At 50.5% G+C, this 17,642-nt stretch overlaps 2 protein-coding genes across 2 annotated transcripts; both read right to left on the bottom strand.

Annotated features, from left to right (window-relative positions):
* Positions 1–1,962: 1,962 nt before the first annotated feature.
* Positions 1,963–5,042, bottom strand: RBM15B (RNA binding motif protein 15B). The gene is made up of 2 exons (XM_041462732.1): positions 5,038–5,042; positions 1,963–4,983 (listed from the first exon to the last, which is right to left on the bottom strand). Exons 1-2 carry the CDS (start codon positions 5,040–5,042, stop codon positions 2,244–2,246), a joined length of 2,745 nt encoding a protein of 914 aa, XP_041318666.1. The 3' UTR covers positions 1,963–2,243.
* Positions 5,043–5,302: 260 nt separating this feature from the next.
* On the bottom strand, positions 5,303–10,206 carry MANF (mesencephalic astrocyte derived neurotrophic factor). Its single transcript, XM_041464070.1, has 4 exons — positions 9,876–10,206; positions 7,479–7,606; positions 6,589–6,730; positions 5,303–5,633 (listed from the first exon to the last, which is right to left on the bottom strand). Exons 1-4 carry the CDS (start codon positions 10,189–10,191, stop codon positions 5,449–5,451), a joined length of 771 nt encoding a protein of 256 aa, XP_041320004.1. The 5' UTR covers positions 10,192–10,206; the 3' UTR covers positions 5,303–5,448.
* Positions 10,207–17,642: the final 7,436 nt, after the last annotated feature.

Raw genomic sequence — 17,642 nt, 5'->3', positions numbered from 1 at the left:
AGAGAAATCCCATCATTCAAATCTCACCCAACCTTTGTCTTCTAAACAACCCTACATTATTATTTACTTATTTCACAAGGAAAATGGGAGATGGGGGGTTTTGGGCTGTTCCTTGGCTTTGTCAGCAAACAATTGCAGCTTTTATAATTTACTGGGTTTTTTCCTTCCCCTTCCACACCGTAGCCCACACAAGGCCATGGCACAGCACCACGAGCTGCACCTCCCTGCCACCATCAGCCAGGCGGGCACTCGTCCTGCCACCACCTCACTGCCTCCAGCTGCCCGGACACCTCCAAGGCAGGATACTCCCACAAAAGGCTCTGACCGCTCTGGGACCGGCCACCAGGGGCATTTAATAGCACTTGGTTTCAGGTAACACCGAACCGTTACAATTGCTGACATTTGGCACTGACTGCTTTAGGGCAGCACCGGGGACCCGGTCAGGAGGGCGGAGCCGGTGTCCCTGTAACCGTGTGAAACCGGGGCAGCCTGGCTGCTCGGGCACTGGAGCTGCTCCTCTGCTCCCACAGCACATTCCCTGATCCCTGCAGTTCCTATGGAGCATTCAGCTCCCCTCTGATCCGTGCCTTCACGGAAGATGCATCACGTGAAATGCAACCCCCCCACCCCAACAAACCAACCCACACTGGTTGATATTAATAACCCATCATCAGCTGATGATGTCCCTGCAGGGTTAAAAAGTGAAAAATAACAGCATCATTAGACTGAGTTACGCTCCCTGCTTAGTAGGTCGTGACACCAATCATACCTGAGAGGAATTTTAGAAGGGTTTTTGACAACCCTCAGCAAGGGAGCTGCTGGGTCACAGAGATTGGTGCAAGACAAATCTGGTTCTCCCACGAATTTGTTCACTTGCTTACTAAGAGAACAACAACAAAAAACCACCTGCAAATCTAAAGAAACTTTAAAACGTAGCATTTTTAATCCCACACAATTTTCTGTCAGTCTCCTAAAATCTACAGGCATCATTTTAAAAAATAAAAATATCCCCAAACAGAACAGTGTGGATTTTAACTCCAGCTTGGACTCGTTACCACATCCTTATGCTGCTGAGCACTCAAAGGGTCTGGCCTCCCAACCAACCACCTCAAAGCACAGACAGCAAAGGTGATGGATCCATCCCATTTCAGAGCTCAGATTTTGATCTCCAGTAGTTCCTCTGTCACAGGTCACCTGTGGTAACAGAACACATTCTCAGCCAGACAGACATGTTTCTGTCTGGTTTTGTAAGCCTGCAAACAAATTTAAACCTTAGGAAAAAAAAAAAAAAAAAGCCATTTATCTTTCAATAAAGGATTCCAGGTAGTACAACATGATTGACTGCAAATGGGCACCTCCAGCTCACCAAACACCTTCATGCCCCTAGCTTGTCCACATCTAATATGGGCCCATGGGTGTTCCCCCTTAAATCACTTTTTTTTCTTCTGCTTGTTTTGCCTTTTATAAAAATCGGTAATGTCAAACCTTTTTTGTTTTATCCAAGAACTTCTATGACTGAGACATGTGCCAGGTGGTCTCAAACCTCACCAACCTGAATACAGCATCCACTCCTCAGTAGCACACTTTTTGCCAAGTATCAACTAATTTTTTGGTGTGAATGAAATACACTTTTATTCTTGATCACGATTTGCTTCCTTGGTTGCTGGCTTCCTGGGAAGCTTCTATTCTCAAATAGAGACTCAACAGCAAAGCATCCAGACTCAAATTTACAACATAAAAAGCAAACAGGACAAAAAAAAAATATAGAGAACCAACCTTTCAGTCTCTGATACAGCACTAAGAACCTCCCTTCCCCTCCCACCTTGAAGGACACATATAAAGATGAAGGAGGTGCTCAAGGTTGGGATCTGAGAACTGACCTGGGCTGGGGCCTGGCTGCTCCTGCAGCACAGGGAACTCACCCTTCCTTCCTGGGCCACAAGAACTCGGATACCGCACAAGTTTAGAAATCCATCAGTGAACAAGGCTTTACTGACAACTTTTCATACAGTTAAAAAATAAAAATACAGAACAACAGCGGACAGTGTCACATATTAAAAACGAATAAAATGGGCTCTATTTAAAATTTTAATAGATATTATAGGTATTAAAATTAATTAGAAACTAAAAATCTTACCACTTTGGTCAAGGTGTTTTGAGCCTCAACCAAAATGATCAGCCTTAAAAACAACTGGGCTGTGTGACACACAAAGAAAACATGGAATTTGAAAAGACAGTGTGGGCTAGGCAGTGTCTTTGACTATAACTATCACCATATGTTCTTCTTCTAACTTCCCCAATGTCCTTAGTGCTGACTGGAGGTACTGCTGAGAGAACTCGCAAGGAGGGAACGCGTAAAGCATGCCTGTGCTGTCCCTGCCCTTTGCCCCTCCCACGGGCAGGCTGATAACCCCAGCAGCCTGCTTCTGTTTCAAGTAGGAGACCAGATTCCTGAGAAGCCGTCTCTGCAAGCCAGGCTCTACCACAGGGAAGGTCCCCTCGGCCCCTGCCGCTGCCGGGGCGGACTGGGTGGCCAGGAGCACGGCGTAGCCGTTGGGGCTGCCTTGTTTGATGCGCCGGGTGACTTCATCCAGCTTGGGCTGGTCCAGCCGAAGTCTCTGAGCGATTTTGAGCTGCGTCAACTTCCCGCCAGATGAATGGTCTTTGAGGAGTCCGTTGATGACACCCAGGTCTCCCTCCAGGATGTGCATAGAGGTGGGGAAGCAGCTGTTTTTTAGCACAAGAAGCCCATTCCAAGCAAGTTGCAGTGTCTGAGCATATTCTGATAAATTCTTTAGCTTTTTGGTCTCAGATTTTGGCTCCTCGTGAGTTTTGGATTCCGATTCACCAGTTCGATGATTGCGTTCGCTGTCCCTTTTTTTGGGCTGGGGAGCATCGGCTGGCTCGCGATGGGGTTTCTCCTCGGCCGTGTGACGATTGTTCTGGAGGGAGTTGCTCTGCTCTTTCTCGGCTCCGGGTTCTGTAGTGTGATTCTCCTTGCGAGCCCTGTCAGGGCTGCGGTCTAGAGCTGGCCCACTGGCCTTTGTCCTGCTTCTGTCCTCGTAAGGCGAGTGAGTAGTCCTCCCGCGGTCACTGGAAAGACTCCGGCGTCTCCGCCTCTCTTCCCACGGTTTGGGCACGCTGCGGTCACCGTCGCTGCCCCAGCGCTCCCCGCTCCGGCTGCGCACGGACCGGCTGTAGCTCTCCAGGTTGTTCCTGCGTTCGGCGTTTTTGGCAGGGCTGGCCCAGTCTGCCTCCACAAAGCTCCTGTCTCTGTCCGAGTACAGGAGGTGCGGAGGAGTCCTATCCCGCACCCTCAAGTCTTGCTCCAGGCTCCGGTGCCGGCTGTACCCGTCAGCCAGCAGCTCGTAGTGCACGGGGAGCGGCGCGGGCTGGTACTGCTGCGGGTATCTCGTCTCTTCTGCTTTGGCAAAATCCACTCGGAGCCTCCTCTCCGGTCCGCCCAAGGGGAAGCCCCTCATCTGCGCGCAGGCGGCCTGGGCAGCGTCCAGGCTCTCGTACTGGATGTAAGCGAAGCTGTCGCCCTTCACGTAGTCAATAGTCCTGATGCTGCCAAAGCGGTCGAACTCCCTGGCCAGGGCGGCCAGGGAAGTGCTGGGGCCAAGGCCCCCCACCCACAGCCGGGTGGTGGGGTTGGCTTTTCCGTAGCCAATTTTGATGGGGTTCCTGCCCACAACGCGGCCCGACATGGCCACCTTGGCCCGGTGAGCCATGTCCAAGTTCTGGAACTTGAGGAAGGCGTAGGCACCGCCCTGCCCACGTGCGGGGCGCTTGATCACCACCTCCTCGATGATGCCATACTTCTCGAAGGCGCGCCTCAGCTCCACCTCTGACACGTTGTGGTCCAGGTTGCCGATGAAGAGGTTGCGGGTGGCTCTCTGGTCATCCTCTGGCATCAGGTCTTCCTCGGCCACGATGGGGTAACTGTACGGGCGGCCGCGCTCGTCGTACAGCCCGTAGTAATCCAGGGCCCGCTCCCGCTCCCGGGAGAGCCCGATGGCGGCCGCTTCCAGCGCGAAGGCGGCAGCGGCGGCGTGGCGGGGCCGCGGCTCCCGCAGCAAGGGGCTGGTGACCGGCGACAGCGAGCGCTGCTTGTATTGGTAGGCGCTGTGCAGGGGCGGCAGGTACCCCAGCGGCTCCGGGGAGGGCGCGGGGGGCGGCGTGCGGCTGCGCCGGCCCCCGCGCAGGTACACGGGCTCCACCTTGAGCGGCCGGTCGTAGAGGAGCAGCTGCCGGGCCCGGGCGTGCCGGCGGGCGTCGCGGGCGTCCCCGGGGTGTCGGAAGTTCACGTAGGCGACGCGGCCGAGCTCGGGCGTGTGGGAGAGCTTGACACTGATGTCCCCGGCGCCCCCGCCCGCGAAGCGCTGGAAGAGGCGGAACAGCCCGTCCTCCAGCAGCTGGTCGGGCAGGGCCGCGCTCAGCCCGCTCACCAGCAGCGTCTTGTACTCGCAGGAGCCGGGCGGCTCCCCGGCCAGCCCGGCCGAGCCTCCGAGCGGCGCCAGCAGCAGCGAGGGCGCGGCGCCCGGCGGCGGCCCGGCCAGCAGCAGCGACGGGGCTACCACGGCGCCCGGCAGCGCCTTGGCCTTGGGCACGCCGAGCGCCCGGGACGAGGAGGAGGAGGAGGACGAGGGGGCGGCCTGGCTGCCGCCGCGGGCGCCCGAGGCCGAGCCGCTCCCCGCCGGGCGGTGGTTCGAGTCGCCGCCGCCGCCGGCGCGTTCATCGCCTCGGTGGCTGCGGGAGCTGGAGCCGCCTCCGCCGCCGCTGCTGCTGGTGGTGGTGCCGCCGCCGCCTCCGCCGCCGCCGCCGGGCGTGGACTTGTCCCGGCTGCTGCGGGAGGCGCCCGAGCTGCGGTGCGGGCCGCGCCGGCTGCTGCTCTCGCGGTCGGGCTCGAGTCGCGGTCGCTGCCGCGCTTCATCGCGCCGGGCCCGCGGCTCAGGAGGCGCCTCCGGCGGCCGCCGCCATCTTGGACAAAAGGGAGCGAAGGCGGCTACGGCCGCCGCGCCGCGCGGGCCCTACGTCATCGCCCCGCGCGCGCCGCGCCGCAAGCCGGCGTCACGGGGCCGTGACGTCACACGGCGCTTCCCGCCGCCCGCGCGCGACGGCCGGGCGGCCAATCAGGGCGGGCGGCGAGGCCCCGCCCCCCGGCGGACTGAGGGGCGCGCGCGCGGCCGCTCCGCGGACGGAGCGAGGGCGGGGGCGCGGACGGGGAGTGTCGGGACCCGGCGGGTGCGGGCCTGCAGGGGGGTGTGTCCCGCAATCACGTCACACGCACGGCTCCGCCCGGTACACACCGGCGAACTTTAATGAAAGTCCCGTACAAAGCGCGGGGCCGGCGTCGCCCCTCAGAGCCTCGAGGTCGCCCCTCACAGTCCCCTCACAGGCCCGGTGTCGCCCCTCAGAGCCCCAGGATCGCCCCGGTCTCGGCCCTCAGAGGTCTGTCCGGGCGCCGGCCGCCCTCGGCGCGTACTTGGGCATCAGTTCGTGGATCCTGCGGATGAAGTCGTACTTCTCGACACAGCCCTTGCACACCTCGCCCCAGTCATCCAGGATCCGCCGCAGCTCCTTGACGCGCAGCTTGCGCAGGTCGGCGGTGCTTAGGTCGATCTGCTTGTCTGTGGGGAGAGCAGAGCTGCACTCAGACATGCCAGGTGGGCGAGCACGCCAAAACACAAGAGGGAAAAGAGGTGCCAGGGGTGGAAGTAACGTCTAAGTTAGGTTTGGACAGCAGATAAGGCTCTTAATGCTAAAAATTATTAGAAGACAGAAAGCTTGGTTGCAGTTTAGATGCAGGAGTCCCACAGTAGCCCTGAAAGCCCCTTTATTATATGAGCAGCAACACTTCTTTTTCACTGGATAAAAGAAATGTAGCAGAGTGATTTCAAGGGAAAGATAAGAAAGTGACAACAACAAAAAGTTTTTTAGGAAGCAACACGACCTTAGTAGGAGAAATGAAAAATATAAAGACCCACAATCCAAGGGGTGTCTCCAGGGGGTGAAAGGGCAACTATAAGAGAAAACAGGAGGAGACATTTCTATGCCTGTTTTTGTATTAGTCTTTTCAGGAAGAGGAGTCATCTAGGAACGTGAGAGTTCGAGGAAGGTGATGAGAAACAGTGAGTGGGATGCTCTGAGGAGGCACCAGAGGAGACGAGAAAGCAGCATTTATCACCCTGCTGCTGGGAACAGGAGAGCAGCTGGGACTGCAGAGCTCAGCCAAGGCCCTGAGCCCTGCCACAGTGACACCCCTGCCTGCTGCCAGCACAGGCTGTACCACACACCCCCCCAAACATGACATTCCAAACAGCGCCGTGAGCGCAGCAGTGCTGCTACACCTGGGAGTTAGTTATTCCAGGGCTGAGCAGAGTCCCTGCAGAAGCCAAGAAGGGTTAGCTATCTTACCTAAGCATCTCCATAGAACTCTCTAGGATGTTCATGGAGAGCAACCCAGGTTGTGCAACCCAACTAGGCTACAGAACTCAGGACTGAGTAATTTTAGGACATTGCTTCACCCTCAGTCATCCACACCCCAGCAAATCATGGGCATTTCCTCTTGTACAGGCAACTCACCGTATTTTAGTTCACAGATCTGACTGTCTTTCTTCTTTAGCTTCTCACAGATCTTTTCCACAGGGATGTGGTGACTCATGGGCTTTGATACCTCGTTAATGATTTTGGTGGCTGCATCACTTGTGGCCCCAATGTAATAGCACTAGAGGAAAGAAAAGAGTGAAGTGGAGATGCATGGGAAAAAAGCTTCTAAAAGCAGAGTTTTCTGTTCCTGTCCTCATCTGGTTTTGCAGCTCAATGTTTACAGTTAGAGAACCTCCCCAAGGGACTGCCAGAGCTGGGCAAAAGGAGCCTAACTGAGCCCACAATACTGAGCAGGTGTTTTCCATTGCAATGATTTTACAGCTGCTGAGGCTGGTCTTGTTTCTTAACTTTATAAAAATTGAACAGGATTAGGAATAAAGTCTTCTTCATTCAAAGAGCCTCTCTGAAGTGTTCCCCCTCTTCATGCATGTCAGATGGTATCTCTGTAGTTCTCTGAGGAGAGTTCAGGCCTTTTCCTTGGGCCTCTTTGTTCACAAATTGCCTCTGATTTTAGTTAGGGCAATTTGGTTTTCCTTTATTTAGTTTGCAGCTAAACAGCTGAAGAATATAAATATTTTAACAGATTATATAGCACCCCAAATACCATTTAAGGGATAGGGAGGCCCTGCAGCAAACAAAAGCTTTTCAGTAACAGTGAGATGCCAGCCAGTCCAATCACTGTTGACAGGGTGGTGTTTTTTTTCCTTTTTTTTTAAGGTAAAGAGATTGAACTCCTCATGTCCTTTCATAAAAAATACAGGACCCACTGTGGCCACAGAGCCAGCAAAAACAGCCCCTGGGAAGCCACATCATACTCAGTTTCCCCTCATTTGCAGGAGGGAAATATTACTGACTCCCCTACTTACCAGGCGATTCTCTTTGCCCTTTGCTTCTTTGCAGGATTTCAAGAGCTCCTTTTCAATACTGGAAGGTGTGAATTCAACATCATTGTCCTTTAGACTCTGGTAGAACCTTCCCAGGAATGTGACACACACTGGAAGGGAAGATGGATGGGGTTATCAGCCAGAGCAGCAATCTCATGGCAGCTCTCAGAGGACACTGGTAGGGAAATGGAATCGGAGGTTTGGAGAACAGAACTTTTCTGAACTTCACCCACAGTTTAGAAAGTCATTCAGAGCACAGTGAATCAACAACATGCCCTGGTACTTTTGGTGGGTTTGTGACAACCTGAGAAACGAGATCCATGGGAGTGTCTAGGGGCCTCTGTACATTGTCCTGAGTGAACACAGGATCAAATGATGGACACAAAACCACACCCATGCAAAAATGTATATTTAAAGTTGTCTTGCTGCTTTGGGAAGCAACTTGTAAGGACATGGGTGTCAAACCCAGTGCTGATTGAAAACCAACTCTGTACATAATCCTCTGAGACTCCCCATGTACTGACTTCAGCAGCAGGGTATCACTGATTGCCAGGCTGCTTCAGCTGAAATTACTTCCAAGAGAAAAAGAAATGTGATCTCATGCTATGTCCCCATGGCACCTTTCGCATTCTTTCATTTCCACAAGCTTCTGATGCAGTTTCAGATGGAAAGAGGGAAGACTCTTAGACATAACACAACTCCCACAAGTGCAGCTGCAGCTGAGAGGACAGATCCAAGTTCCTGCCTGTGGGAAGGGCTGCACAAACCGGTCATTGCTCCTTCCCTTGCTCCTTCCTTTGGCAGCAGTCGCTCTGCACGTGCTCCAAAGCGCAGCAGCCCCGTGTGTGGCTGGGAAGGAGGGCAGACAGCCTGTGGGATGACTGAGGGACACCCTGAGTGTCAGATTTTGGTCATCCTGCTGCTCACAACTCATCTGTGGATATCAGCATCACCTGGACCAAGCGCTCTTCAGTGCCCCCAATTCCTGCTCAGCACCTGGAGATTCTCACACCTTCCCATGCAAGATGAGTGCCAGGAACCATTCTGCCTCTAAGGAACAGGTATGAGTTATGGCTTTTATGGGATTTGCTTACTCCAACAGGAAGGGACTGGCAAATATTATTGTCATTAGCAACTTGTGTTCAACTCAGAACACAATGCAAGACACAGTAACTGGGCACAACAGGAAATGGAGTATGGCCATCTCAGAACTGAGCAGAAATGTACTCTCATTATATTAAAACTAGAACTAATTATAAGATGGACCATACTGGAAAACATTTGTTGTATGCATACAGCACACCCTTATTTACCTCCCATCAGTCTATCCCCAGTCACAGACACACTGATGTCCACTGTAAGCTATTGGGAAGTGAAAACCTTGGGAAGAAAAAACTTGCTGCAGGCAGTAACACTGATGGCCACCATAGGATAGAAACACGTTTCCAGTCTAGTGCTGCCACAACAGCTGGAAGTTTTGATTTATGGGGTTCCCTCTCCTCATTCTGTTGTACTGAGGACAAGGGATATTAGTATCCCAAACTCCCAAACAGCTACTAGAGCCCCACCTCAAGTTCTTCTTGCTTCACTGGGGGAAGATGTTCAGTTCACTGCACAGGAGCAGCTTAATTTGCTGCGCAGCTCAACAGGTTCCACCCCCGAGGCGTTTGTATTTCCGTGGTACACAAAGGGCCCGACTTGATTTGGATCAGCTGCTCACGGCTCCCGGCTGTGCGCACCGAGAGACTCCGAGCACTCCGTAATACTGTGATGACTAAGGGGGAGTCCCGGGTGAGTAACCTCACTCACGCTCTCCTGCTCCCTGCCCTGGTCACCCGGCAGGGACAGCCGCGGGGAGCGCTGCCCCGCCAGTGCCGAGCTGCGACAGCGCTGCTCTCCCGGCCTGGAGACGGTCCGGTCTCCCGGAGTTGTCGCTCCTCTTTCCCGTGGGGACTCCACACTACCGCTGACCCCGTGGACCAGCAACTTTCCGACAAAGTGCAGTACCCTCGGAAGGGAGATCCCGTCCCCGGCGCGGGGCACGGCTGGAAGCCCCGCCCCGCCTGCAGCCCGGCGCATCGCCCCGGCACCGGACGTTCCCGAGCACCGCCCCGGCACCGGTCGCCTGCGAGCGGCGCCCGGCCAGGTCCGTCCGCACTTAGCCAGACTTGGGAGACTTTTCCTGCCGCTGGAGGCAGCGCTCCCCCCGGCCCGGCCCGGCCCAGCCCCGCGGCAGAGCTGTCACTCGAGGCTGTCACAGTCCCAAGGCTGTTCCGCGTCCCGGCCCCACAAGCTGGCGGACGGGCCAGAGTGCGTGAGACGGCGGCGAGGAACGGCCTCCCCCCGCCGTGCCCGCGGGCCGGGCCCGGCCGCACTCACCCTCGCAGTCCCCGTCGCGCAGCGCTCGGCCACCGGCCGGCAGCAGGAGCAGGGCCAGCGCCGCGCAAAGCCCGTGTGCCGCCCGCATCCCGCCTCGCCCGGCAGCGCCCGCCGCACCGGCACCACCGGCACTAGCACCCCGCACCGGCTGCCCCCGCCGCCGCCGCCCCATTGGCCCGCTCCCCGCCCGGCCGCCACGCTCTCCGCTCCCATTGGCCGCGCCGTCGCCTCCACGGGAGAGTTGGCGGCCGCTGATTGGGGAGAGGCGGCGGAGCGGCGGCGCGCGGCGCGGGTCCCCGCCCCTCTTCGCTGCCATCTTTGTTAAGGGAAGGGCTCTCGCGAGCGCTCCCTGACGGCGGCCGCGGGCGCCATTTTGGAAAGGGGCAGATCCTCACACCTGCGGGCGGGCGGGGCCGGCCCGGGCTCCTCCCTCCCTCCCCCCTCTCCCGGCGGAGCGGGGCCGTGTCCGGCAGCGCAAGGTGGGCCTGAGGGGTCGCTCGAGGCCCACGAATAGCCTGGAGTCGGCGGGGCAGAGGGGCCGCGTGGGCAGGCGTTCGTGGGATGGGTGTCCCGGGAGGGGTGGGAGCAGCAGGGACGGGCTCGGTGCCAGCGCGTCACGGGTGGCTCGGGGTACACCCTGTGAGGTACAGGGACTGGGTGCTTTGAGGAGGGACAGCTGAGAGGTCAGAATAACAACCTGTGTGCACTTGTTTCTGGCTTCTTGTGTGGGTGTTTTTGCAGAAAGAAATTTTTTGTTTGTTTAATTTCAACTTAATATCCTAGTTGCTGAGCCTATCACCTTTTGTTCAGGCACATAGGGGGATTCTTGGGGTTGTCTGGTGCCAGGGCTATGAGTTGGACTTTGGTGATCCTTGTGGGTCTTTTCCAACTCAGAATATTTTTATTCTGTTCCAAAAGTCCTCATAGTTTGTGCCGTTAACTACCTTCAACAACCCCCAGCACTGTAAATTTATAACTGAAATTCCCTTGAAGTTGGCAGAGGGGCACACACCTGCTGATGGCTCCTTGTGCGGCTTCATGTGTAACTCTGTATCCTGGGGTATCATTCCAGTGAAGGGAGGGAGCGGCAAGGTCACACAGCCCTGTGCTACCACAAGGGAGCTCCCACGTAGCTCCCTGAGTGCTTTTGCACAGGCAGGCTCTTGATGCAGCCTGGTGGGGCAGTGCCTAATCAGAATGTTCTTGCAGGTCGTCAGGTGCAAGTGATAAGCTTGACGAGGTGAGACAGGCAGTGTGGGGAGGAGGAGCACCTGATTCGGGAAAGGTCACTGCAGGTGAGCAGTAATTAGGACATTCATTACCAGTGAGAGTACGTCATGTGTTTATTAGGAGACGTGGTTTTGCGCATTTCTAGATATTTTTATTTCTCCAAATGTGGTTATTAAGATCAATATAGATATTATTAAGTCAGCCCATAATGATTTACAGAATTGCTTAATATTAGTATACTTTAGGAAGATTATTGTCTTTTTTAAAATTATGCTCATTGCCCACTAAAGTCACTTAGCTGTGCAGAGAAGTGGTGGCTTGAAGTGCCCTTGCTTTTTATCAGGATAGTGGCCAAAAGAACTGTGAGATGAAGTGGCTTCATAATTAGGTGGGAATAGAGCTTAAATTTGGAATTAGGAGACTTTAGGAAGGTCATAATAAGGACAGAGTTTACCTACCAAAATAGTGCAGTTATGAAACATCTTCAAAGTAGGAACTTTATAAATTTTTATGGAACAAGAGACAAGTGATTTTATTTGGTTTTGGATTAGAAAATGAGCCTCTGTATGTTAATGTGGGATCCTCAAATGGGTCTGAGGAAGAACAAGGTCTCCTTTGGTGTTTTGGGTTTTTTCCTTCTTTTTATTTACAGTTTGTTTCAGCAGTTAGAATGGATTCTATGTTGAATTCTAATGAAGTTGCATTTTACTTTGTGCTTCTTCTTGATCCATGGTGAGGTTTTTGGAGCTGTTTGTTCCACCACCCTCCAGGCCCTGTCTCTCTGAAGCATTAGGGATTTGTCCTGGCTGAGATCTGGGTGATGCAGAGCTTGTGCTGGTCCTCACTGTTGTCTCTTCCTAGTATCCAATCTAACCCTGGGCTTTGTCAGTGTGAAGCTGTTCCCTCATGTCCTTATCACTCTGGGACCTTGTCCAAAGTCCCTCTCCTGCTCTCTTGGAATGCCTTTAGGCACTGGAAGGTCTGCATGGAACCTTCTCTGCTCTGAGCTGGTCAGCCAGTTGAGTGGGCAGGAGAGTTCATTTGGCTCAGTGGATCTGGGGGATTGGAGTCCTTGGGAAGTGCAGGAAAACAGAGGCTGTTCCTGGCAGCTGTGGGGGTCTGAGAACACAAACCTCTTACAGCCATGGGAGGGATGAAGGGGCTCAGCCTTGGGCTTGGGCTGTGAGGACAAAGAAGTGAGCTCTGTCAGAGGGGACAGGAAACAGTTCGGGAAGAGGTAGTGCAGTACTGCTGTGAATGACTGCTGAATAGAAGATGCGGTGTAATAGATCTACTATTCCAAATTTGGGGTTAATTTATGTGGGATTGACAGTAAAGGCCATCAAAAGAGAGAAGTGGTGTTTGAACCTTCTCTTAAGACTTTCTCTGAGCTCGGAGCTGTGCCTTGTGAACTGTCTGTGTTTGTGCCCATGGTTTTTTAAGAATCATCCAGAGATGGAGGTACATTTATGCATAGGGTGTAGAAGGCTGAATCTTTCATCTGCCAGGTTAGAGTCATTTCTAGAGATTTAATTTCTCCTCTTATCAGCTTTGTAATGAAATTCATACTGAGTCAGACAAGTCATATTTTGAAACTGTGCTGAAGTTTTCTTATTTAGATAAGAAGAGGTATTTGGACATGGGATTTAGATTTCAATCTGACTAGCGGCAGCTTAAATAAAGTATTGGACTTGCACTGAAAAAAATTGTTCTGTTGGATTTAACAGAAACTAGAGTATTTTTGAAACTCTTGTTTAAAGTTGAAATATTTTGTTGTGCCAAAACACAGTTTTTATTACTTGTGCTTGGTTAATAAATACTTTTTGTCCAAATAAAAAATACTTAACTAAGATTTAATAAGCTGGCTTAAAAACAGTCTCAAAGGGTCTGATTGAAGACAGGGTGAAGGGTTGGGAACATAAGTCCTAGCAGGAGTGGCTGAGGGTACAAGGGTGTTCAGGCTGGAGGTCTTAACACTCTCTACAGCTGCCTGAAAGGCTGTAGCCAGGTATGGGTCAGCCTTTTCTCCCAGGGAACATGGGACAAGAGAAGAGGAAATGGCCTTAAGTTGTGTCAGGGAAGGTTCAGGTTGGATATTAGGAAAAATTTCTGCACTGAAAGGATGGTTAAGCCCTGGAAGAGGTTGCCCAGGGAAATGGTGGAGTCACCATCCCTGGCAGTGTTCAAAAACCAAGTGGACGTGGCACTTCACAATATGGCTTAGAGGGCAGAGTGGTATTTGGTTGAAGATCTTGGTGATCTTGGAGGTCTTTTCCAACCTGAATGATTCTATGATTCTATTCTATGACTGATACAGACTTCAGTACGCTGTTACAGTTTCTCTTCTCAGTATTTGTATGGGGCATGTGCAAAGGGGGCCTTGGCAGTCCATGTACATCCTGGGGCCACCTGAAGAGTCAGACTTGCTGCTAAATGTCTTTTGGTTTCAAAGTTTTTTTTGTTGGTTTGTCGAGACATTAAATGAGTTTTTTGGCCTTCTGTACAATGACCTGGTTTATTAGTGGTAATGGAAGAAAATTTGAGATTAGGAGCCTGTAGAAGTCACCATAGCTCTCAATTTCCAAATCCTGTGTTCCCACGTGTCTTAACTACTATTCTTTCACACCTATTCTGTTAAAATGACCAGTATCTAAGAACTATTGCAATAAAAGAGTAGCAGTCTTTTGGACAGTGAGACAGCAGTGGTTCAACCCCAGCTGATAAGGGAGTGGCACCCAACCACTCCACTGCTGGCCTAGGGGAGAGCTTTTCTCTGAAAGGATTGCCCCAGAACTGTGCCTGTTGCAAGTGCCCATCTACCTGACTAGACCAGGAGGGGGCTGTACCTGCTGCTTGCTTCAAGAAGTTGATATTAAATAACAATTAAATATGGAAGCTGTTCCCTCACCACACACAAAGTCCTTTGGGTTGCCCCCCGTTTTTCTCATTCACACAAAGGTGGGAAGTGAGGGCTCTTCCTTGTCTCTTGTGAAGGTTTGGAGCAGCCTGAGGATAGCCCTGCCTCAAGGACAGCAATGACCATACAGCTGTACTGTTTTAATATCAGGTATTAATCTTTAATTCCACATCACAGCAGTCGAGTGAATGGGTAAGGGAAAGGAACCCAAAACAAACGGCAGATATTTACATCTAAAATTCACACCACTTATTTGTTGGTTCTGGAAACATGCTATCACAATATATACAATGAAGTACCTTTAGGACACTTGTACAAATTAATTTTTTCCTTTTGAATTTGATTTCCATTATAGATAAGATAGCTGTTTTCATTTTATTTTAAACATGAATACACAAAAGAGAAGTGGTTAGAGGTTTTCGCCTTTTTTTTTTTTTTTAAATAAGCACAGAATGCCAGAGGTTAAAAACACATTTACAGGGCAGAATACCAGTCAGACATCACAATCTATACATTTTTTGCTCAATTTCCTGTACAAATACACAGCATTCAAATGGGGGTATTTACAAAGAAGCATGACCAGAGGAAGTTTTAAATATCACATAATTTGTTTCCCAAAGGCTCTTGCTCTCTCCAGCCTCCCCAGTTTTGGCTGATACTCCTTAGAAGGGATATGCAATATCCCTTACCTAAAAAAGGGTAAGTAAGCTAAAAACCAAACAGGAAAATACGAAAAAGGATCTGAGTCTTGCATACAGCAATAAAACCAACCCAACTATTGGGAAAAAAACGTAGGATTCAGAGAAATTGTTTTAATTGCTTTTCTTCTACCACTGTAGCTCCTTCTCAATTTTGTTTCAGATGGGGCCAGCAGGTACACTGACGATGGAGAGATTTATAGCAGAATTCCACCAATTTTCTCAGGAATGCACATGCTATTTTCTTATGCAGAGAAAACCCAATGAAAGCAAGTACACTGAGGTTTGAATTAGAGTTAGGTATAGAATGTCAAGGTCCTGTTCAAAATATCCTGTTGCTGTGATTTATACAAGCAATCTTCAAATCCTGTTGGGCAAGTGCAACAACTGCTGTTGCTTCCACCTACTCCAGGACTGAGCTTGACGTTGGAGTTGTACTATGCTAAAAGACACCTCACCCTACAGAGAAATAGTAGTTCCAGGCAATATTAGTTCCAAGATTCACAAAATCTCAATAATAGTCTTTCCATCTTCTGCTCCCTTGAAGGCAAACACTGAAAAGGGAGACAGAATACTTGGTAGATATCAGAACAATAACAGAAATTTAACTCCAGAGAGGCTTAAATTTGGTAAACTCAGCAATTTATTCCACCCCTCTTTATGTGGACCTGCCATATATTAGGTATTTTTACACATCACCTGATTGATCTTTGAACTCTTGCAAATACATAGGAAAGCCAGACTCCCCAAATGGACTCACTGCTGTTGTACCAGGTCTCTAATCAGAGCAGGAGGATGCATTTTCAGTGACTGATTTGAGATCTGGTGGGCAGGTTTTCCTGGGACTCAGTCCTATGGTAATTGCATTCTTGGTTATGCAAAGTTTTATTTGCAAGACCTGCTGGTTTTTCACATTAAGGAAGCTTGGTAAGTCACTACATTTACTACTTTTAGTCTTGCTGCCAGGAAAAAAAAAGAAACTGGGGCAAGGGAAATGGAATTAAAACTTAGTTCTTTTAAGAACTTCACTGGAAGAGTCTCAGTGGGATTGGAGAATAGCATATGTGAAAACATTTCACCCTTTTCTAAGGAATTACCTTGACTTACCTTTACTGAAAACACCAGTGGGTTTCCTGCATTTGTTCTATACCAGACATCCAGCTTGGTTTGTTAACAATGAAGACTGTCCTAGCATTGGAAAACTCTCCTTCCTGCTAAAGATGAAACATCCACTATAGGCCAGATTTTATTTTCATTGTTTAAATTGTGAAGGATATAATGATTACAAGCAGCCTGTGTTAGTAACAAAATAGAGGAAGCAAGAGAGACTTTGTTCCAGCCAAATAGGCCATTTAAGAAACAAATCCATAACTTAGTAGTTTTGCATGGGCTAGAGCTTGAGAAAGAAAACAAACAAATCCTCTTAAAAGTCCCCTTCATACAACTGCTGAGTCCAGACTTTATACAGCCAAACCATCCTTAGCCAGTTCAGAAACCATGTACTCTGCCCAGTCACTGTATTTAGAGGTAGTGCTAAAGGTGACCTGTAAAAGATTTATAAGAATCCCTTTTTGCTTCTTTATGCTGTTTTTAGCAGAGCAGTTAGACAGGAATTCAAGATGTAAGTTGGGTGCTGTTCCTGTTTCTGGCACTAATTTATATGGTGGAGGTCTTATTTGAATGTGCTTCAGATTTTTCAGCAGTAGGAAAGAGGGAGGGCTGGTTCCATCTTACGGAGTGTGCTTTGCAGTCTGCAGGTAAAAGGGTTGTAAGGAAGGCTAAAATGTGTGTGGGTATGGCAAGGGAAAGGAAGGTGGCTTGTTCATCCAAAACCATTAAATATTTGATACTATTTTGATTGAAAATTTCTTGATAAGGATGAAAACAGGAATAAAAGGTTTCTTAGAACCAAGATATTTTCTTTGTAAAGAACAATATTACCCACAGATACTTTCTTCCTGAACTGTGCAAGTACTGATTAAAAGGCATGTTTTGGGTTCATAGACCTGAACTGTCTTCAGCTCTGCACAGTTCTGGTTTGTGTGGTGTGGCTTGGTTCCCCACAATGTTCCTCAGCCCTTTCTAGAGCTTATTAATAAAAAATATGGGATGGGGAAAGGGTGTATTGTTGCCTGAGGAGAAAAGGAAAAAGAAATCAACCTTCCAGAAGAGAGGAGCAGCAGCTCTTACTATACATTCTAAAGAAGCAAAAGAGGAAACAAACACTTGTTGTTTACAGGTTGCCTTTAAGGTCCCTGACTCTGGGGTGTACACTTGATACCAGGCATTGCTCAAGTCTTGGTGTTTTCTGTCTGCTCTGAGAGATGGGAGATTCTTTCTGCACACCAGCTGCAGTGAGTTGTTGAGGGGGACTGAGGATATTGAGTTAACAGGAATGAATCTCAGCTCCTGGGTGATGGAAGTTGGTGAGAATTATGATGTTCAGCCCTGAGGCAAAGATTGTTGGATATGATGTGTTTAAGCCACCTTTTCTTTACTGGCTGGGTCAACCAGCTTGTGGCATGAGAAACTCAATTTGGTTGGTTTTGTTTTAATCTGGAATAGAAATGCTGGTGTCAACAGCCTGCCCAAAGCTGGGCATGGGAAAGGCCTACAATGAGGTTGTAGCTCCAGTAGCCACCAACCTCCTCTCGTTCTGTAGCACAGATGAATAACATGATTCCCATGAGAAAGCAGGTTGGCTTAGCCAGTGAAAGCAAAATTTAAGAAATGAAACAGTACATAAAAAACAAAGGAGGCAGAGTTTCTTGGAAATGATATCTTGGAGATCAGTGCATCAGCACTGCTTTAGATTGCCTCAGCACCTATGAACCAATGCAGGGAGATCACTGCACAGATATGTACAATCCTGCTCTCAAAAGAGCCAATTTCTTCTTAGAATTGCCATCTTTCCACTGCCTG

The sequence above is a fragment of the Pyrgilauda ruficollis genome, unplaced genomic scaffold, assembly GCF_017590135.1.
Source record: "Pyrgilauda ruficollis isolate IOZ18807 unplaced genomic scaffold, ASM1759013v1 scaffold10, whole genome shotgun sequence".
Lineage (NCBI taxonomy): Eukaryota > Metazoa > Chordata > Aves > Passeriformes > Passeridae > Pyrgilauda > Pyrgilauda ruficollis.
The sequence above is the reverse complement of the archived record's forward strand: the minus strand, read 5'-3'. Positions and strand labels throughout refer to the sequence as shown.